The sequence below is a fragment of the Brachyistius frenatus genome, unplaced genomic scaffold (assembly GCF_029030835.1).
Source record: "Brachyistius frenatus isolate BFR_SWC_R1_liver_20210118 unplaced genomic scaffold, ASM2903083v1 Contig_300, whole genome shotgun sequence".
In the NCBI taxonomy this organism is placed as follows: domain Eukaryota; kingdom Metazoa; phylum Chordata; class Actinopteri; family Embiotocidae; genus Brachyistius; species Brachyistius frenatus.
In genome coordinates, this window is record NW_027210899.1 from 27,259 (window position 1) to 50,479 (window position 23,221).

At 39.4% G+C, this 23,221-nt stretch overlaps 1 protein-coding gene across 1 annotated transcript in view; it reads left to right on the plus strand.

Annotated features, from left to right (window-relative positions):
* The window catches only part of pdia5 (protein disulfide isomerase family A, member 5), a 66,505-nt gene that overhangs the window by 15,142 nt on the left and 28,142 nt on the right, over positions 1-23,221 (plus strand). Inside the window, exons 4-10 of the mRNA XM_069722679.1 lie at positions 6,751-6,834; positions 6,985-7,030; positions 10,123-10,215; positions 12,758-12,818; positions 14,958-15,025; positions 17,711-17,802; positions 22,155-22,226. Of these exons, the coding sequence (XP_069578780.1) occupies positions 6,751-6,834; positions 6,985-7,030; positions 10,123-10,215; positions 12,758-12,818; positions 14,958-15,025; positions 17,711-17,802; positions 22,155-22,226 (516 nt within the window). The remainder of the gene's footprint in view (positions 1-6,750; positions 6,835-6,984; positions 7,031-10,122; positions 10,216-12,757; positions 12,819-14,957; positions 15,026-17,710; positions 17,803-22,154; positions 22,227-23,221) is intronic.

The window sequence follows — 23,221 nt, forward strand, 5'->3', positions numbered from 1 at the left end:
GGATGAGAGTTTTTACTGTTCATTTTCAGATCTTCTGTCATTTTATGTTCATGTTTTCACATTAATTTGGTTGCATCCTTCTAAGCAACTAGTTGTATCAGTCATGAATTTCTGTAATGTTGAAATAATTAGTCATTCAATCTATGATTTGATTGCAGGGTCGTCTGAAAATAAATTAAAAAAAAAAAATACAACTGCAGTACTTACACAAAAACAATGCCATTGTCATGCCATTTAAGAAATAAAAACATCATTTTCTTTATTTCAAAAACTTAAAAAACAGCGCCAGAATCCAGCCCAGTATTATTTTTGTCAAGAGGAACTCTGATGAAAGTAAAGAAGACTTCAGATCCGATCAGGTATTTAGCACCAATTTCCGGTACCCTAGAAAAGTGATGATTAGTAAGATATCTGGTAAATCATTTGAGTCACTTTATCAAGCTGAAATGGCAAACATTTTGTAGTTACAGCTTCTAAACTGTTTTGGTTTTCTCTGCTTAAAGTGATAGTAATGATAAAATAAATCTGTACTTTGCAGAAGCCCCTTTGGCAACTTACAGTTACTCTCTGCAAGCTTTGCACACCTGGATGTGGCAATTTATTCCATTCTTCCTGGCAGATCGTTTCGAGCTCCATCTGATTGGATGGGAAGCGTCTGTGATTGGCCATCTTCAGGTCTCTCCACAGATGTTCATTTTGGAGGTTTAAGTCTGCGCTTTGGCTCGACTACTCTGCGTCCATCCTTCATTCAGTTTGATGAGCTGTGCCTGGAACTGAAGCTTAACTTTATGCTTTGGCATTCTGCTCTGTTGACTTTGCAGTTCATTAATTGCCAGTAGATATTCAATAAAAATCATTAATAGCAGCATAATCATATGGAAAAAAAAAAAAAAAAAATTTATGCATTACACCCTTTTCCCTGGAAGGCAGAAAAATGCACCTACCATATATTTTTCTGGACACATGTATTTCCAGCCCACACAGTGTATTCGCTAAATTTTAGATGCTTGATATTCCTCAGACACCAACAGGAATTATTTTCTCCAAACACATCTTGCTTCGCTCCCCGGTGATCTGACTTTGGCTTGTTGCTCTTCTTGCCTTTCTGGTGTTCAGTTCCACTGTTTTTTTTCTCTATCCGTCAAACCATCAACTGCATGAACCGTTTTCCTCACCAGAGAGGAAAGAATGTATCATAAAACAGGAAACAATGAGGAAGGGAGGAACTTCCCTTTGACACCTAGTTCTACAACCAGCATTCACAATCTCTCTCAAGCTTATCCGGGATCGAGGGCCGGGCGGATAGAAGGAAGGAAGAGAAACTGAACTCAAAACAGTGTAAAGAAATTGTCAGAGGTGCTGGTGTCTGTGTTCCTCTACAAAAACACTCCATGATGCATGTCCTTTTTTTTTGTGTGTTTGCCTTTTGACTCGCTTTCTGCTTTTTGTCTGGTAGACATGGTATCATCTCTTCTCTTCTTGCTCCAAAAACTCCAGCGTTCTAGAAAGAGTGTGCTAATGCTTAGCAGAGATTTATACCGGTCCAGATTCCCGCCATGGGAGCTAGAGCGAGCCGGGTTCATCACTACAGGACACACGGATCCAGTGCCAGTGCTCTGTAGCGAAGCATTGTGCTATTTGGCATATTTCTCCACCATCTCAAATGGAGCGGCTCCAAATCGAAGCTCCAGCTGAGAGCTCACGGTGGACAGAGGGAGAGCGAGAGTAGAGTGCATATCACAGTGTGAGAACGGTCAGCTCTGCCAAGGAAGAGAACCACCGAGGCCAGAATGACACACTTTGAACAGATGACAGGGACCTGAGTGGTGGCCAACTGGGATCCACCAGTGGGATGGATGATCTCATACAGGAAGGGAGAACAGGACAGGGCTGCCCCTCTTCCTCTCCTCTGGAGATTTAGAAGAAGCAGAACATACTATGATATATGGTCTTTTTGTCTGACGCAACAGGAATAGTAAAGCATAAACAAGCACAGCACGGATTAGGATTTGTCTTTTACAAGAGAAATAATTAAATTGCATGCAGTGCTTCATCCTCTTTGCATGGTGAAACCATTATTAATCCTTTACAAAGTGGCTCAGCTGATTCTGGCTTAATGCGAAGTTTTGGCTCCTACTTTTAATTTGCGTCATTCTCCAGTCTTAAGGGTGTAACTTCTTCAACCACCTAGTTACATCAAGTACTTCAAGTCGCATGTGTCTAATCAAATAATATGTCACAAAATATGTTTTAGTTGTTAATAGGGGCACAAAGAGAGCACCAATTTTAGATACTCAAAAATTCTGTAGTGTGCTGTAAGCGTGGTTTAAACCTTATTTTAATAGGTGAACTTTGTTTGTTTTTTATTTGATATGACACACAAGTGATTTCTGAGATATGGGAAGACAATAACAGTGTTCACACAAGGAGAAAAAAAGTGGATGATTCCGACAATTTTATACTGATTGAAAACAAACCAATAGTTTAGCTGTATTTAGGGCTCGAACGATACTGGATTTTGGGGACGTTATTGGGGAGTGACAAAAATACAAAATTGGTATGTCGGCCAAAATGTGGTTGTCAAACACAAAGATACGTAATGAGGGTACAATATTTTATAGTTTAAACTTCATTGTCCAAAATGACATCAGTGTTTTGAAACAGTAAATTTCACGGGAATGTACAAATTATAAATAACAATAAATGTAAAACACAGACAAAAGCAGGCAATTTCCAAATTATCCCAAAGCATTGCATTCTGCATTATTTTCTATTAAAAAAAACAAAAAACTTTTCATATCAGCGTAATAGCAGACAAAATTGACCCCAATACCGATATGTTGGTGATAGGGCGATATCGGCCAATCAAAATCGTCCAAACAGTAAATCGTTTGGGCTCTAGCTGTATTATCTACCACGTTTTGGAGGTCAAGCCAAAAATTTGCGCACTCCAAATATTGATCAAAGTTTGACAAGGATCTGTTTGGTCTTTTCTCTCTGGTCATTCAAGTGTGATGGATGTTAGTAACAGACTGTTTGGGTTATAATTTTCTTGATTGGATTTGCTGTCTAATTATATTTGGCTCAAGTGAGGACTGCTTTTTGAAAACTGTCTGGTCATCCAGCTGTTTGCATGTCTTGCTCTGGCAGAATTGTTTTTAACACTGACAGCAGATTTGTGCAACTAAGCTCGAGTTATCCTGACCTTTAACTACAGCCAGAGCTACGCTAATAACACCCAGGATCTGATAGATTAATCATTCAACAAGCAGTTTGTAGTCATGTGGTCAACAGCGAAATTTACTACAATCAGACAAATCATAAGGTTCACTGAGTGAAGCAAACAGCATGGGAATTTGATTGCTGACAAACGTGACGCTGTATAAACCCGAGGCCTACAAGTCTATAGCACACCAGCTATACATAGACTTCCCGCTCACTACGTTAGATCATTGACACATCAATTGACGTTATCCCAGAGATGAATGCAAAACAGTCATGGACAAACCTCGGGTGAACTGCCATTCACGGCCTTTGTTCTCTCTGTACTGAAGTAGTGAGTCATTCTAAATTCTCTGGCCTCCTGTTTATTCTCTGATTGAAAAGTACTGCTGCCTCATCGGTCGGTTGACGAAGACTGCAGTTCAGAAACATAATAGTGTGCTGTCTTTTTCCTGAGTCATTTTTACTGTGTACGTATGACCAAATGAGTAAGAGGATAAAAGCCCATGTCCATTGTTCCATTGGGTCCAAACCAGTAACATTCCTCCCAAAAGTGCCATTCAACAATACCTCCTGTTGGTATTTTATTCCACCTCTGCAGAGCTCAGTTCCGTTCTCAACTCCTTACTTATACATTGTGGATCAGAAAAGTGTGTAGAAACTACAACTGTTTACACAGTGTCCAAGTCCAAAATATGTTTTTGTTGTTACTCCACAAGTACAGAGTACATGCATATAAAAGATGCACACAAAAAAAGTAACTGTAAATAGTAAGAGTTGAACTTTATGAATCAGGAACTAAAATGTTTTGCTGTACGTGACAAAATTGTCAAGACCTTTGTACAAGGTCAGTCCCTTGTATCAGGTGTTATCAAAAAGTTCCTGTAAGACTGTTCTTGTTGCACCTGAACGGAGCAGTGGAAGGCAATAACTTTATTATTCCATGTTTTGCCGCTTGATCAACCTCAGAATCTGTTACACATGGTTTAATGGCCAATTATATAAGTGCATTTGCAGTTTCAACATGGACCTGAAACTTGAGCAGAGTGCACTCCAAATTCCAAACTAAAAAATAAAGTTGTAGGCAGGGTGGTTGGTCGGGAGGGACGATTGTGTCGTTGTGGCTGAGAAACTTGCGTGTTTTTAACATGCCGTGTGCAGGCTTGTCATGTTGGAGAACCGAATTTCCAATCAAAAACCGTACTCGATTTAAATGTAGCCGCCTTCTCTTTCAAAGTATTCCTCTTGTGCTTTACTACACCGCTCTCCCAGCGCTCCTCTCATACCTGGAACCCTCCCTGGATATTTTGCTGTGTTACGTATTTATACTTTTTTTGTTTTATCTTTTTACTTTGCACACCGTGGGACTGTGAGAAACTATATTTAGATCTCTCTATGTTTTGTACATATGGTGAATTGATAATAAAGTTGACTTTGACTAAAGCACCATCTGCATTTCACGCTTGATGTGCTCCACTGTGTCAAAACGGCGACCCATCAACTTGAACATCATTTTGGGGAACAGAAAGAAGTAGCAGGGAGCCAAATCCCTGTAGAGGGTCCAACACCGGTAACGATTGTGTTGTTGTGGGTGAGATACTTGCTTAAATTCAGGTGGTTTTCAACAAATGTTTTTCCTCAAACGCCTCAGAATGTCACAAAAAACATGCAAATGTCAAAGAAAGCCCACCTGGTTACCTGACCCGATCTGCCTTTTTCAGTTTTCAACAGTTCCGATCCTCTTGAAATGTAAATTGCACACACAACACTTCACCTGATTCATTGCTCTCGGCTTTCTGAAGTATTTCAATGCTTAAAGTGCACTCTCTGATCAAATTTCAAAGAAAGGCTCCACATTGTTGCTTTCAACATGTTTCCATAGTTGTGAAAACTTCTTCCCTGTCTTCAGAATCAGCTGTATTTTACATAAACTGTGAATAGTAAAAAGTCATAATACATGACAGCTTACAAAAAAAACAACCTATATTTTTGGAAATAATTTCCTTAAGTCTGTTTAACCCTCCCGCTGTCCTCGGGTCAAATTGACCCGCAGCTGTGTTCAACCAAGTTCTATTTTATTTTTATATTTTATATTATATAATATAGGAGGCCATGAGGGTTTCTTTCAAGATACCCTTCATGGCCTACTTGTCACCAATGATCCCAAAAAATCGGGATGGATAAATATGGTGCCTTGTCTAGTTTTCACAAGTTTGTTGGTTTCCTTGACATGATAGATGTTGCTGCAGCTTTTTGAATACTTTTCTGCCTCACAGTCTCATGTGACTATTTTCGAAGGAGTGAGAGGCAGCAGTATGGTTTTGAATCAGGTGACTGCACATAAATACGTGTCGAGGTCACATCTGCTCCTGGTGTGCCCTGACTGGTGCCATCTGCCACCATGAGTCAGCCGAATGTGGCGTTAGGCACACATTCATTAACTAAAATACTGTCCGTCAAAACATGCACAGACACATATATATGACATAAAATGAAAAAGTACTCTGAACACACTGTATACAGTACTGGATTCAGTGTGCTGTGGGTCTGGGAGCCATAATTAAATTCCACCTCATTGAATTTGGTCGCATGGGACCTTCTATCCACCTCTTTTTAAATGAAGGCATATTTTCCTCACTCTTTATTAAAGATGAAGAGTACTTGCTGAAAATGCTTCATATAGCAAGTGTGAAGTGTGGTTTTTTGTGGTTTTTTTCAATTAGAGAAATAAGCCACGAACAACAGAATGCCTGTATGCTGACACACTACATAGCAGAGCAACTAATAAATGGAGCCAGGAACCTTGTTTGAATAAAACTGTACATGTGATTGGATGGATCTGATGAAAGGTTAATGCAGTCATGTCCTCATGGAGCATCGTCGCTCTTTCTCATCTTAATTCAGTTCAGTGAAGTCGTAATAAAAAATTACCCTGACAAAAAAAATAAAAACATCGGCAAAGAATCTTAAACAGAAATAAGTACATTCAATACTGGTGGCAGTAGAAAAAAAATTAATGACTGAACAGAGTAATTTAGTTACAGAACTAAATGATTGTGTGTATTATAAGTAGAAGTGCAATTAATACAGTACATTCAAAGATGCCTTGATAAAATGAGTTTCAACCAATACATGTTCTCCTATATCAACAGTTTCACACATAAAAAGTTTAAATGAGCTCTTTTGTTGGAAGAAAAAGGATCCGAATTTTTGAAAAATGATCCGTTTCATTGATGACCTGTTTCAAGAGATTATTGGTGATTACTTATTATTTAGTTAAAAGTTGTTTGTATATCCAGTTTAATTTTAATTAAATACAAGGCTATTTGAGGCTTAAAGTGCCAGAGAAACGTTTTATGTTTTTTTTATATGTTTTATTCAGTGGGTGATTAATGTCAGCCAATTTCATCAGTATCATTTTGTCTGTATTTTTTTTTTCCTGTTTTATGATTGCAAAGTAATTGTTATTGCTTTAGATTATTTCAAAATTTGACTGTTCCTTTCATTGTATTTTACTCTCTTTCACAGAGATTCAGAGGGCCGTAAGCTCTGTAAGAAAGTGAAGGTGGACCCAAGCTCCAAACGCAGAGGGGCAGAGCTGCTGCATTACAAGTGAGTAACCAGAGACCCAGCTGGCTGTCACGCACTTTTTCCACCCCTCAGTGCTTTTTGGAGAGTAAAAGCGTGTTTGCAGTTTAGGAAGTCCGTTATTCACCGTGTACTCCTGGTGGTGTGAGCATTGGGCCTTGTGTTGTCTTGCAGAGACGGCTCCTTCCACACCGAGTACAGCAGGCCGGCTACCTTCAAGGTGAGTGCTCGTCTGCGTTCCTGCATTCCTGACATGTGCAGCACAGTATTAATAATCACATGTTTAGTAGTACTTATTTTACCATTCTTATTCATGTCTCCCTTTGAACCCACTGTCTTTATTTAATGCATTAATTTAGTCAGATAAGAGTTACTTCACCCTTTTTTTAGATTAAATATATACAGTGCATCCGGAAAGTATTCACAGCGCTTCACTTTTTCCACATTTTGTTATATTACAGCCTTATTCCAAAATGGATTAAATTAATTTTTTTCCCTCAAAATTCTACACACAATACCCTATAATGACAACGTGAAAATAAAAAAAATTGAAATCTTTGCAAATCTATTAAAAATCAAAAACGAACAAATCACATGTACATAAGTATTCACAGCCTTTTGGCAATACTTTCCAGATGCACTGTAAATGTAATTTCTCTGACTAATACATTGATTGTAATTAAAGCTGATTGTGGTGTATAATTAAATTCCAGCATTAATGGCCCGCATAGGTTTGTTCCCACCTTCATCATATCTTCTTTCAAATGAATAAAGGTCAAATACAGTGTTTAGCTCCTCTGTGGTTCTTCTTTTTTAAACCAGTTATTTAAATAGAGGTCAAATTTTAAGTAACCTTGTTTGTTTTCCACATTAATAATTCAGTTATGAGTTAGAAAGAACTAAGGCTGTGTCTAGTGGGATATCTTATGTTGTTATTATTACAGTTTATGTTTTAATAACAGCGTGAAACCCATCATTTGTGTTCATGAACCTGCAGAGAGTGATTATGTGAATCTGCAGTCCCCCCCCCTCCCCCCCAGCTTTACTGAGCCTCATAGTGAGTTTCAGCTCACTGTTTATCTGTCCAGCGCGCAACTTTCCTCTTTTGTTTTGCTCTCACGGCTCTCATCGTGTTGCTTTCAGCCACAGCAGGGTGTTTGTTGTTTTCAGAGAAAACGCTCTAAAAACCCACTCTCCACTAGCAGCAGACAGACACAGTGAGGGACCGGCTGGTGAGCAGAGTGGACCAGTTAGTGACTAAAGAACCAGATATTTCCCTCATGACTTGGAACAGAGACGTAGAGCTGAAGATGAGAAATTCATTCAAAACCTCCAGATGTGTAAATAATCATCCGTTTGCAAACTAGTTCTTCATATCAGCCAAAAGGTGACATTGGAAAGTGCAAGTTTACTAAAAAAAAATCTGCTACTGTCATATGCTGCCTTGATATTATTCTTTTTTTTTTTTTTTTTTTTGTGTGATATTAATTAAAAGCAATGTGCTCAACCTTACTCCCAGCACAAAGCAAGGCCAAGATCCAGTTCTCAAGTTCCTATCCAGCACCCATGTTGCTTAAATAGCAAATGTACTTGCACTTATCTGAGTACCAATTGACATGTTGGTCTTCATGCACATTGCTATCTTGAGGCAGCAGGAAGTGATTGCACGTTTGACCAACAGAAATCTGGTGCTCAGTCACTGCTGCAGGTTTTTACTTTTATTTAAAGGGCACATTATTTAGATATGCACCTACATAGGTGGGTGCTCATACACTCTGCCTGATGCACTCGCAGGGACATGCACCAGTGCACAAACATGCCAAAGATTAAGAATTAAAAAGGTAGCAATGTGAAAGTTTATTATTGTGTACGAGCAGGTCTGCTTCCTCTGCATATAAACGTTCTTTCCGACCACATGGCAAATCCACCATTATCATCGCAATCCACCAAGGTGCAAACACAGCTGGCTCTCAAAAGGAATGGGAGATGACATTCTACTTGGTTTATTTCACATTATGCCCAAAACACAACTTAAATTAAGTAAGAGACTATAACTACAACCTCTTTAAACAATGCACTTTACTTTGCTCGTCCTAAATGCACTTGAGCAATGAGCTTCAGACTGCACACCTAGATCATTAAAATAGTATCTTTATATTTATTAGACACTACATTTATTATCATGAAAAACTGCTGGTGAGTCACACCCAACTGTAAGGTTCAATGATAATGAAACTGTTGACAGAACTGTGTTTCAGCTACCTCCAAAACTCATTCTAGACTCATACAGCAAGCTGCATTACTTAATAGCCTCCAGAGCTGTTGATGATGTCACAATGCCATCTGGTATTCCATGATTCTGTAACAAATCAAAACATCCAGGTTGTTTCCTGTTAATCATCATATTGCTGTAGAGATCACACAAGAGCCGTCTTTCATCATTCAGTTCGGTCGATTTAGTTAAGAATTAATGCTGTCTTTAATTATCTACAGCGCACTAAACCTGCTGGCTGCAGTTATATAAGATAACAGATATTGATGGATGACTAAAACTTGACCCTTTTTCCTCATAAGTCACATGTCATGTAGATTATAATTTAAAATATGTTTTTTTTTTTTAATTCTTAAAAATGTAATTATGATTTAGATATAAAAAAGATAAACTGTTCAGCCCTAATGCAGTTTTTTAAAGTCTGAAGCAGTGACGTCTTCTATTGTTTTTTAATAAAAGTTTGAGAGAAGGAAATTTGGCAGCTGTCACTCTTTAGTATTTCACTGCCAGGATTTTATTACTGTATTTGCTTGTGTTTGTATTTCTTCCTCTTGACAGATGGGAAGTCCTCAGAAACAATAAAACACCCAAAGTCTCCATCATAAAGAAGTCCTGATAATAACATGTAGATCATCAAACATTCCTTCTGTGTCCACACGTTATTGTTATAGCGCTGCTGAATGAAATATTTCCTGCTGTTGCCTCCGCAGACATATGGTTCATTATATTTACAGGAAGCTTTACCGAGCCCATTACGCGACACTTAAAGTTACTGAAATAGCTCTTACACCTTGTGGATGCAGGAACATATTCATCTATACTATACGAGTTTCCATCTGGTGCAGCCCACAGCACTGCCTGAGCTAAATTTAGGAGCGACAGTGCTCACGTAAATCGTCAGCAGTCACCCCCTATTGTTCACAGGATTATTTTGTGCCAGCGACGAGTTGTCGTGTGATTTAAATGTCGCCTTTGTTTAGACAGACTGTCACAGATTCATCATTCTGACTTTGTCTTTTTCTGTTTGTCCTCCTTTTCAGTCTATGGTGGCATTTTTGAAAGACCCCTCAGGGCCCCCGCTGTGGGAGGAGAACCCCGAGGCGAAAGATGTCATCCACATAGAGACAGAAAAAGTAAGTCGTGACCTAAGCCACCTTTTGTGAGCCAAAGACATCCTGTTACTGTTATTTATAAACTGAGATAAATTAGTTGATGCTATGAGGGGTCCATCGCTCCTTTACTTTCCCATTGAGGGTGTGATTAGCTTCTGTAGCTGCCGCAGCAGTGTTTCCAGGGTTGTAGTGCTACTTGTTGAAGTAATGGAGCGCGTATGTGATGCGCATGCACGAGCGTATGCCGAGTCGCTTACGAGAGTACACATGGGGGCGTGGATGGCTCGTTTCTAAGGTGCAACCACTGCTCCCACAGTGGCACATCAATAATATGTATTTCCATCACTTTAATTTAAGAAAAGTCAACAAGAGAATTCTGTTATTCTCAACGGTTGTTTTGGATATTGATCTTAAATGTGGTTTCCTGCAAATGTTTTACAATAAAAGTCTTTTTAAGAAATGAGGGGTTTCTGTCTAATAAAACGCTAGAAAGCTTTTGATTTGAAATAATACAGGAAACGTTGAATTTGTATTTCCGCGTAATGCAGTAATGACAGCGAAAATGGCTGTTGATCTTAAGGAGGCTTCAAGTCGACATCTGAATCAGTTAATACATCTTAAATTAAATTATGACAAATTTGACCCCACCATTTTTTTTTTTTATCGGCTCTTTTGCATGAAATACGCTTTGAATCTTCAAAAACCTACAACATGTAAATGAATTTCAACCGCATCAAAAGAACTGTGAAGATTTTCATTCTGGCAGCCCTGCTCCCGAGTGTGTCCACAACACAAATGCATATCAGCAGCACATCAGGGCTTTTTTAATCAAAGAGCTGCTCAGACTTGTTCACGGGGTCAACTAACACGATCAAGAAACATTTCCAGACATCTCTCGTCCTGCCAAGTCAGATGGCAGTCATATCAATCACCTCCAAACACATTCACCCACATCCTGACTAGCTAACACCTCATAGCTAGAGTACGTCCAGCATTTTAAAAGCCCTTTAATATAATGAACAGCAGACCTGACGGTTCTCGCCTGCGTGCCCATTCTTGCCTGAGGGCTTGTTAAAGGTGTCAACACAACGATTGTGCTGAATGTATTTTTCTTGGATGTGTCTGAGCTCATGAAGGTGATGAGAAAGTAGTACATGGTTGCTGATCCACCTGCTGCCTAAAGAAGAAAGTCCTTCTTTTCTTTGCTGATGCGACGAGTTTGACGTGTAATTAATGGCACTTCCGCACGAGGTACGATTAATCTGTACCGTGCCCGAGTATGATTGTCTCCCTCCTCCCAACTCCCAGCGTTCACATCACACCAATGTTCTGTACCCGCATACGCTTTACGTCACCATCCACATGGCAGTTGTATACACGATAGGAATCTGCTTTTATTTTGGGTGCACAGACGAGAAGGAGAACACTCAACGGGAGCCTGTCTTCAAACCTCGTGTCATGCAAAGAAGCAGATGCAAGCCTTGAGATCTCCACACATACGCAGATTTCTGTTGAGACCGGCGGTACAGAGAACAGATTTTTATGTTTTAAAACATGACGTTACCCATTGGTTTGTAAAGTGCTGTTCTGAAGCCTCGAGTTTTTGCTTTTCGGCCATCCCCATCTTGCTACTTTGGAGCCAGAAGTGTTGGCGAGTTGGGGAGAGGCAAGGGAGGATCCGAATCGATCCGATTGGAAACCTGAGGACACTATGCCCCACCCGCCGATAACAGAAACCAAACTGCACCACAGGGCTGTCAATTAAACAGACACTAATGTCTAATTATTGGTCGGATTATTTTCAAATGAACCACCAGAAAACTAATAACAACTAGTGACTTTAACAAATGACTGCAAATTGACTTGTGGAAAAAACGTATTGACTTTGTATTTCATGAGAAGTTTAATGGAAGTCTATGGGGTCAGAGGCTTTTTGGAGCCAGCCTCTACTGGCCCTCGGTGGTACTGCACTTTAAGGCTTCCGCATGAGTCTCCTTTTTCAGACCCGATTGCTACGTCCTCTTTTATATACAGACTATGCAAACAGTACAGTAATGTTGACGTTATCGCCTCGACAGCAGTGCACTTCCTGATTTTGGCGCAGCCAGCTTTCATACCTGCTGTACACTGATCCAGCCCTGAGTCCGCCTCTTCCAAACAGACCTGGGTCATTGTATTGTGCCCAGGTAACGCACGCAATGTTGACACTTACCAAACGTACCGGACTTTGGGCCCAAATATCCTTGAGCACTGTACGAAGTACCAAGTGTTAAGCATTCTTCCACAGATTCAAATAAATAGCTGAAAAAAAAAATGTTGCCTTTATAATTTTAAACCTCTGTATGCTAAATAGAGACACTTTGGGAAATGTAGCCTGGGTTGAACTATTGGAGGAATCACTGTTGCATGTGATCATTGACACAAAGCTTTAAACACATTAGTGATGTGTTTTCTTGTATTTGTTAAGCAATTACACTTTGAGCCATTTTATATACTGTACATATGCTTTGATTAGAAATAATTCACTATCTTAATCATCTTCTCCCCTCCCTTTCTCTTAAAGGACTTCAGGAAGCTGCTGAAGAAAGAGGAGAGGCCGGTCCTCATGATGTTTTATGCTCCATGTGAGTCTTTTCATTATTACACTGTACTGTAACTGGTAAGCTAGCGGCGCCTGGAGAAACTGATAGTAGTCTTTTCCTGAAAATAATCTTTAACTTACTTTAAATAAGGTTCTTCATTAGATGAGAGAGAATCAACAATAGGAATACAACTAAGGAGTATTTTCTTTTCTGATTAAGCTCTGACTTATTTTTAAATTGATAATTAATTGTAAAATAACAGGAAATTGTTAAAACTGCCCATCAATCATTCTCAGAGCTCAAAGTGTTGATTATACAAAACAAGCAAGTTTTTATAATCGACTGTCCAAATGTAGAAGATATTTGATTTCCAACCATATCAAACAGAAAAAAAGCTGTTGACAAGTAATATCTGTTGAGTGGATAAATGATAAACCAAATAATAATTTGACCAGTTAATTATCGTTTCCTTTTGTTGCCTTTTCATGGGTTTGTCCATGTGTGTGTAGTGTGGTCTGTGGTTTTCAGTACATCATATCTTTTACAGAAGATAGTGAACTGCAAGCTGCTATTTATCAAAAAAAGAACAAATTAAATTCTCCTGGCAGAAGGGGAATCTTTTGGCAGTCATATACAGTCGTGGATGAATTTGTCGGTGCCCTTAACAGCTCATTGAAACAATGCTTAATTTCTACTGAGAAGGGATGCAATCAAAAGCAGTTTTCCCCTGTATACTTTCATGCCTTTAGTTTGCTATAGAGTAAAGCAAAGAAGGTGCTATTCTAACGAATTATTCTAAAATGCTATTGACAGATGTGTTGGTGCCCCAGAAAACAATTTAAAATATTTGGGTTATGGTTCACACTAGCTGTTTTTTGTACTATCAAACATGTATTCAGCCTATTTTAATGAAGTAAAGGCCACTGCTGTTTGGTATCATTGCATGCTCCACACTGATCATGGGCCAGAGGAAGCAAAGCATAGACTTGCCTGAGAAGATCTGAAAGAAAATTAAAGATAAAGGCTGTAAGACCATCTCCAATTAGCTTCATGTTCATGAGACTACAGTTGCAAATATTATTAACAAGTTTAAGGTCTGTCTATGGGACTGTTGCCCAACTGCCTGGAAGTGGCCAGAAGAGAAAAATCAGCCCCAGATTGAACAGAAGGAGGTGGTAATGGTAGACAAAGAACAAAGGAAAACGTCCAACTAAATAAAAGCTGAATTCTAAGGTCTCGGTACATCAGTGTCTCGGTTGCTTTTTTTTTCAAACAATGGGTTCCACGGAGGACTCCACTGTTGAAAGAAAAACTTAAAAAAGACCAACTGTAATTTGCTAAAATGTATATTGACAAGCTGCAAAGCCTCTGAAAGAAAGTCCTTTTCGACAGACAGTACTGGAACTTTTGGGTAAGACACATCAGCTCTGTGTTCCCAGATGAAAAGTTGAAGTTTTCCAAGAAAAGAAGAAAATACCTGCTGTGGAACATGGAGGAAGTTCAGTTGGGTTTTAGGGCTGCTTTCCTGCGTGTGACACAGGGTTCCTTGAATCTGAGCAGGGTCCAATGAAATCTGAAGACTATCAAGGCATTGTGAAGCAAAATGAGCTGCCCGGTGTTAGAAATCACTGTCTCGGTCACAGGTCATGTGTCGTCCAACAGGTTATGACCCAAAACACACAGCTAAAACCACCACAGAATGACTCAGAACAAAACATTTGAATGGTTCTGAAGTGGCCACGAGTCCTGATCTAACATCCTACCAAACATCCATGAAAAGAGTCTGCAGGGCGCCATTCAAACCCGAGCCAGCTGGAAAAGCTTGCTCTGCTGGCTCAAATGAAGTCATTTGTTTGCAGTGATTGCCTCTGTAGATTGTGCAGCACAATATTAAGCTAAGGATCCCATTATTTTTGTCCATGCCATTTTTATGTTTTATTTTTTTTACAATATTCTGTTCAATTAAAAATCAAAAGCAACATTTTTTTTTATTAAATGTAGACTAAAATTCCTTTTGTCAGTTTCAAATTATTTTTGAGAAAATTGTTGGTTTTATTTTTTTGTTTTTTTTAATTGAAACGTGCCAACAAATTCATCCCCGCCTGTACATGATCATGTAGTTGTCAGAGTGATGGTTCTCCGTAATAACCTGTGGTGTTCTGTTTCCTATTTTGGTTGCAGGGTGCGGCGTTTGTAAGAGAATGCAGCCCATCTTTCAGCAAGCAGCCACAGAGACAAAGGGAAAATATGTAAGTCTGCTAAATCCCCACCACCACCACTTGGTCCACTGTCTCATTGCATTAACCATGTCTGATCCACAGTCATTATTCTCTGATATTTGCAGATTAAGTGAGATGTGTCAGCGGCAGTGAATATCTGAATGTTTTTTTCTTGGCAAGCTGCAAAAGTACAGGCTGCCAATCTGGCCTAAATGAAAGATTTCCCTGGTTGTACATCCTGCAGAACTTCTCACAAGTACAATAGCTCATCAACTTTTGCACCGGAGGTTTTGATTTAGTCGGATAATAACCCAGCCACGCTTTTCAGAAGCTCTGATCCTCTCTCTGCTGGATTTAATTTATGCTGGAACTACGTTTTGGTTTGCATCGACCCACCACAGCAATTACAATAGTTCACTCAAAGGCCGACGGATCTTCCTTAGTCATCTGTTCTTAATGTTTTTTCTGCTTTTATTGTATTGTAAAGGTATATAGCTGCATTACAGTAAATGTGTTTTAAGCCAGAGCCTTCAGACACAACTAAGGACTCTAATCTTTCTATCTGAAGTTTACAACATCTATATAGATTTAATGTTAGCTTCGCTTGCCCAATCTTTGTTTTTACCTCTTAACTTTCCTGTTCCCTCCTGTTTTTTTTATCAGTGGGTGGGTGGTGTGGGTGATGGGATCTGTTCACAGCACTGGAGAGATGCACCCACAAAAGCAACCAAACGCCTCTGTGAGTGGCCGAAGTGATTTGTGCTCATAAACAATTCTCAAAGACCAGAGGAAGAAGTCCGAAAGATAATCAACTAGATGTTTGTTTCATGATAAGTTGAGAATGTTTAGACCTCTCAACTGGAAACTGCAGTATGCATACAAGTCCAGCATTTTGCGTGTGTGTGTGTGTGTGTGTGTGTGTGTGTGTGTGTGTGTGTGTGTGTGTGTGTGTGTGTGTGTGTGTGTGTGTGTGTGTGTGTGTGTGTGTGTGTGTGTGTGTGTGTCTTGGATAGATGCTTGGGAGTGTGCCTGTTATTGCAGAAAGACTACCGGTGTATACTGAACTGGTGGTCATCCAAGTTATATCACACGTTTCTCGCCTCAGTGTTGTGAACAGAGGAATGCGTAGAGGCGTCGTCCTTAGTGTGCCAATGACTCTTCACAGGCTGATATAGCTCAAAACAATCTCGCAGATTCATGTGGGGAGTTGTTTTCATTGTGTCATTTCTGTTTTTGAGGTTTATTCAGCGTTATTGCTCAATATATAACTATAAATAACCAGTTTTGACATGCAGGGATATTATTGAGGGACACTATGACTCATGGACACTCTTCATGCTGTTTTTGTCATGAACAGCATGTTATACACTGTTTACTTAGAGGGAACCTGTAAAGTTGCAGCTGTTTGAGTTTTATCAAAGGAATTTCTGTATTAGAAGAATATTTTAACATGTCATTTCCTACAAGCAGTGGTGGAGGGATTGGAGTTTTGACTGATAACTGTCTCTGGAGGCTAAATCTGACTCTGCATATAATTACAGGCCTTAGAGATCAACTATCTTTGAAAAACACAATATTCTCTCATATTTCATGACCGTAAAGCAAATGCCTCTCAGAGGTGTTTACTCTTTCAGCTGAAAATCACCTGTCAACAGGTAAAAGACTGAATTGCTCTGTGGCATAGTACGGACAAGACTTTGGCTTTTCCTTTGTGTAAGTGTGATGATGGGTGTTGTGATTATGGTGCTATATAAGTCTGAGTTGAACTGAACAGAAAGGAAAATGTCACCTTCTACTTATCTAACATCTCTTAATCCAACTGTTTGGAGTGAAATATTTTCCTGACTCAAACTTTCTACCCACCCAAAAAAAAACACATGAAAAGATACCTCTGAAAGGTCAGATTTTTTGTAATACTAAACATAACATGTATAAATATATACATGCTGTTAATGTCTTATATCTTGTAGCTGGCAGTCAAGCTAATACCCCAATAAAAGATGGTTCTTGTTAAAAGCAATTACGTATTTTTTTCATCGAAGGCTTTAGCCTATTTCATTGTGGCTCAAGCAAATGTCTCGCGTTCTGTGTTTGAAATTAAAATGACAATTAAAAGATGATAATGAACAGTAAAGCTGATATCGGACAATTTTATTAGCCAATATTGGCTTTTCACACATATATTGGCTTAAACATTGACTGGTATTCGCCAATATGAAAACTCTCACTGTTCACTGTTTTAGTGCATTTATGTCAATGTGGACAATAAACTGTAAAATAACTTTCCTCCATTACATATCATTGTCCCAGGTATCAAACCTGTTTGATAACCACATTTTAGGGATCATTGCAAAAAGTGTGTGCTTACATATACTGTATATACATATAAAAAATGTCCGACAAGATATTGATATCAGAAATTTTTTACCCCCCTAATATGGTTTCTATTATCAGTTCAGCTCTGACAAAATGAGATTGTTTGATGAAAGCCCTTTAATCAACATTCATTATACCTGTGTTGTTTTACAGTGCAGTTTACTTTCATACTTGGAGTCATCGATCATTTTATTTTGGAGCCTTCTGATGTTGAATAACTTGATGTTTGATGTCCTTTCTCATTCTTGTCTCTCTGACTTCACTTGTCTTCACCTCCCCGACAACGCTTTACTCTCCCTTTTATTTTATGGTGTTTTGTTTTTTTTGTTTTTTTTAAAGGTGCTGGCGGGAATGAATGTGCACCCGGCTGAGTTTGATGGCCTCAAGCAGGAGTACAACGTCAAAGGCTACCCAACCTTCTGCTACTTTGAGTGAGTCGAGTCCTCTCATCCGTCTCACTTTAGGCCTATCCCTCACTTCCAAAGCGCAGAACATCAGAGTATAGAGCCCCTTCAAATAGAAAAGTGCAGTCCGGGCCTCTTAAACACAGACAGACGTGATGGCAGCAGACTTGCAGCGCGCAGAAGTGGACCTCAACATTTGAAGTTGCTTCTACCAGGTGGAAAGGAGAACATTTCTGACAAACTTTGGGATCCTCTGGTATTCTCTTTGAAAATGTAAACTTACATGAGGGGTCAAGGATGTTTGGTGCAGCTGGACACACAGGTGGGTGCTGTAAGGATGCTGTATGGTTAGCAATGAAGTAGAGCCTAAATGATTAGTTAGATACATAATTGACAGAATGAAGAAAGAAAAGTGAAACATTTCCTTGTTCCAGCTTCCAATTGTGAAGATTTGTGAGTTTTTTTTGTCTTACATGAAAGTGAACTGAATTGAGCTCGGTCCATAAAAGTTGGTATTTGAATTGGACTGATTTATTGGTTTGATTTTGTACTTACCTGTCATTGGTATTTGTAGGCGTTTTCCTCTGGGATTCAGACATTGCAATGCTAGACATTTCAACAAAAAACGGCACTGTTGCAACAATCTGAGTCACCAGAGCGTCCGGACTGAGATGCATCTGTAGAAGTCTGAATCACATTTCAAACTACCAACAAATGTGGTTTGGATCCGATTTGCTGTCCACTTTAACAAAGCAATCCGGATACAATCTGGATATGACAAAAAAAAATGATTTGGGCAGGCAGCCTGAACGAGGCTTTCCTATGATCCAAGAAGGACAGTTTGTATGTAGAAGATATCTATGAGTTAGAAGGATCATTTAGCAGTTAAATACTCCACAGTTGTTAAAAAAACAAAGAGAAATGCATTTAAAATGGAACATTTTTACTGGATTCCATCTTTTGTGGTAATATCAGTAACATTAACTCGCTCTTAATTGACTGTCTCATGGCTTGCTGGATGGCAAATTATTGCACTGTAGCAGAAACTTTGCCAGGTTTATCTTTTTTTTGCTGGATAACACTGCGTCATTTTGGAGCCTCCTTTTCTTTCTAGAAACCATACAGCTGAATTTCTACACTCACTTGTGTTGCGTCTGTGTAAAGACTGCCTTGAGACTCAAAACAAGTCGGTATTTGTAATTACCAACATGATCGACTAAGTAAAGGCTTTTAATATGCCGTACCTACGTTTTTCATCTTCACAAGCACCTGAAGGCCACGTGTGACATTGATTTAGTGCTCGGCCTCTTCATTTTGATGTAGTGTTTGGAAGAAATGTATGCTGTTGGCAAATCTAATAATTTGAGTATACTGCCCAGGCCTAATGTCTGAATATGCATACAGTTTGTACAGCTTGTAGGCACACACAGCAGGGACAGAGTGTGTGACTGATAGTATTTGTTAATGCAGATTCTGCAGCTGGAGCATCTCTGCACTGTACTCGTATTTACACTGTTCAGTAGCTTTCTCTCCGTGTTTTCAGATGATTTTTGTGTTGTTCCCTCATTCTGTTGCAGTAGTGGAGATATAGACATTTAAATTAGAGGAGAGGGGGGGGTCAAAACATGGACATTACTGTCATTTACAGACCCTAACCATACAGCCACCAGGATGGCAATATGCTCTGCTTCTTATTCCTCCTGCTCAAGCTTTATCATCCCTATTTCCACATTCAACACTCATTCCAGGCTGGCCTTTTAATTAGAAAGGGACTGATTAAGTGCCCCTGTGGTTCGTCTGTGTGTGTGTGTGTGTGTGTGTGTGCGTGTGTGTGTGTGTGTGTGTGTGTGTGTGTGTGTGTGTGTGTGTGTGTGTGTGTGTGTGTGTGTGTGTGTGTGTGTGTGTGTGCGTGCGTGTGCGTGCGTGTGTGTGTGTGTGTGTAGCTGAGCTGGAGCCAGTCGGTTAGCTGGGAGTGCATTAGTGTCAGTGCAAAGGCTAGCTAACGACCATCCGAGCCCATTGGCTTCAGTAATGAGCTCCTCACTGATAAACAGCAGCTAATCACTGCAGGGTAAATCAGCATCAACGCCGGCGGAGTTATCTCGCCACTGCACCCGCTGCACGACCAACTTTTCAAGGTCTTTTTTACATTTTCAGTCCTGCAGATTAAATTAATTTACAACCCAAGCAGTACAGCACACCTCAAGCTTCCATGAACCTAACAAACAACAACAACAAAACTGTTTTAGCTTCTTTGTCCTCGCTGTGTCCTTTAGCCTAGAAAAACACCATAGACTGTCGGCCAAATGACATTTATTTCAAATTTCCTCAACATGAATGTTTACAAGGTTTCGGTGTACTTTACAGCAGCTGAGATAAAGCAGGTGAATACAGAGTTGGTCATAAATCTCACTGATTGAATTCCAAGCACCACTCTCCACTGCCGAAGTCAGTTTACTTGAGGTGCAAGTTTTAAGCTCCAAAATCCAGTGTGTGTGTAATCATGTATCACCGTTAACGGTGTCTGCTCTGTATCTCGGGAGCTGCGTCTGCGGTCGTCACCACCCTCTGTGTTTGCAGAATCACTCTGCCGAGCGTCGGTAACTCCTGACACTGATCCTTCGACACGGGGCTGAGCCACCCTGTCCGCTCCTCCAGCCTTCATTTAGTCACAGTGAATGGAGGAGATAAACTCATTCCTATATGAAGAAAATCTGCTTAGGTTTGGAATCTTTTCAGACCGCGCTGCCGAGGAGATGCTCCGAGCTCATTTCAAATGCATTACGACGGGTCACTCGCGTTCCTTATATGCACTTTCAAGCTTAACATATAAAATACGAGACAGAAGAAAGAATATCAATCTTTGTTCCACTTTTTTGTCTGAGCCTTTTAAAGCATTTCTTTTGACTTTGAGCAGTTCTGTTTTGAAAGGTCTGATCCGGCTCTTCGTTAAAGAAACTGTTATTTTATGTTTGCTATGACTGTGTTTAAGAGCCCGTCTTTTCGTCCACCGCACGTGACCTGACTTACTGTTTCTTTAGTGTCAGTTCTGCAGGGAATGATAAGAAATCAAACATCACTACTTTTTCTGTAGTTCCGACTCGGCATCATGTATCAAAAACTGTTGATCATTTAAAATTGTCTGAGGCTTACATGATAATGTTTTGATCAGATATGTGATGATTCAAATAATTAATTTAATTGATTTTGTCTTATTTTGTAGAGACAACAATAAACACTGTGGCCATTGAAAATGTTGTTTAAAGAATACTTCACTGAAAATCTGTCGTTTTAGAATCAAGTTTTATTCATTAACGTCCTGTAGGCTTAGAAAGATGTTTCTTGTGGAGTTTGTAGTCACGTTTTGTGAACTACAGTTACAATGAATTCCAACTGTGACACAGTTTTATCTTTAAAAAAAAAAACATCCACAGAAATCACACATCACTCATCATTTACTCTGTAACTGTTGGACCTTATGTTCAATTTGGAAAAAAAAAAAAAATCCTTTGCCAGTTTATGTGGTGCTTTTATTTTGAAATTTTGTTTCTCAAAAGCTCCAGATCTTAACTGGGTCAAATGGACAAATTCAAATATATTGAATATGATATAGGGGTAGGGATGACAATTGGTGCTTTTAGAAATTTAGAGATTTTTTATAAATATTTTTGATCAGTCATGCGAATGCAATGATTAAGTGGGTAAAGGCAAATAATATAACAACAACAGTCTGTTAAATTCAGAAAATAATGTCACTTTACCAGAAAAAGATCACAATTATTATGATTTCCAAAATAAGACAATCTCTAGTCTCAAATCAGAATTTCAATATAACATTGCTATATTCCCTGACATTAGCTGATAGTAGTTTTACACACTGAACTTAAAGTTTTGAACAGTGTGGAAGTATAATAAGCTACTTGAGTGAATTGAGAAATGTTAGTGAAGGTTTTTTTCTATGACTCAGGGTTGGCTTTAGAATTCAGTGCAACTACTGTGAATACAACTGGTTCTCTTTAAAATCACAGATATGATATTAGCAGTGGTGTTAATAGAATAGTACCAAGCCATAACAATAGAAGTAATTTATAAATTGGTCTATTTGTCTTTTTTAAAATGTACGGTTGCTTGAAATTAATACATTCCCAGTGAAGTTCACACTTTCAATGCACTGAAGTCATTTTGTACATTCAAGTTGATCATTAAACTGTGAAATAGCCTGCATTCATCATAAAGTATATGTTTGTCAAAAGTGTACATGTCGGCCAATATATTGATATGAAAACTTTTTTCCTGCTTCTTAATATCAGTATTGGCCCCAAATATCCAGAATGACTTGGGCTCTAATCAACTCCTTCTTCTGCTCTTCTGTCTTTTAGGAAGGGGAAGTTCCTTCACCACTATGAAAACTACGGTGCCACAGCCAAGGACATCTCAGACTGGATGAGGAAGTAAGTAGAGCGAGATGTGTTTAAGTGGACTGAGACTTGCAGATGTTTGTGTCTGAAGCTGTTTGAACACCTGAAAACACAGAATGGGGCTTCTGTACTAAATTCTGTAAGAACTAAACTGATGGTACCTCCCACTGTAAATTCCCTCGCATCACCTTTTTTTCCTTAAACCGTGGTCTTCATTACACCTTTTCTCTCGCTCTCACTCACCTTGCCACGGTGTCATCAATCTACACCTGCTCCATTCTTGTGTCATTTTTCTTTCTCACCTTGGTTCACACTCTCTGCCTGTAAACCACCCCCCTCCTTCCTTCCCTCCCTCCCCGTCTCTCTCACTGGCAGCGAAGCCACAACTGTCCGCAGGGCTGCAGCCAGAGGGCACAGAGCGAGGCTTTCACAGCTATCACAGAAAACGGAGCGAGACAGGGCCGAGGATGTATTCCAGCTCTGCTCTCTTTAGCCCAGAGGCATAACAACTCCCTCCCCTGTCCTAAGCTTTTACTACTCTGCTTATTTTGTTATTTTTACTATTTAAAAGTGATTGCCACTCACAGCTATGAGGCAGTGAAGTTGACACAAAACTGCCATGTTTGAAATTGAATGATAACATCAAGGTTAATTATATGCACAAATGCACATTCCAGTATTTAGTTTCACTGTTTCCTCCTCTCTCGCCGGCGAGAAACAAGATCTAACACATGAATGGACTGATCATTGACCACCGAATTCATTTGTTCATTTGCACATGAATATGCTCCATAAGGTAAAATAGTGGAAGACTAGTCTCCTGCAAGCCTCATCACATTTACAGTTTGTCCTGTCAGAGGCTTTTCTTCCTGTGGAGATGCTGCAGATGAGGGAAAAGCTGAGAAAGGTAATTTTTTTTTCAAGTGAACAGTGCTGAGAAGTTTTTTCAGAACAGCCCATTGTGCTCTTTTTGTAACACGTTCTACCTCTGATTTTTTTCTTATCTCCACTCCCTCCATTTATCAGCC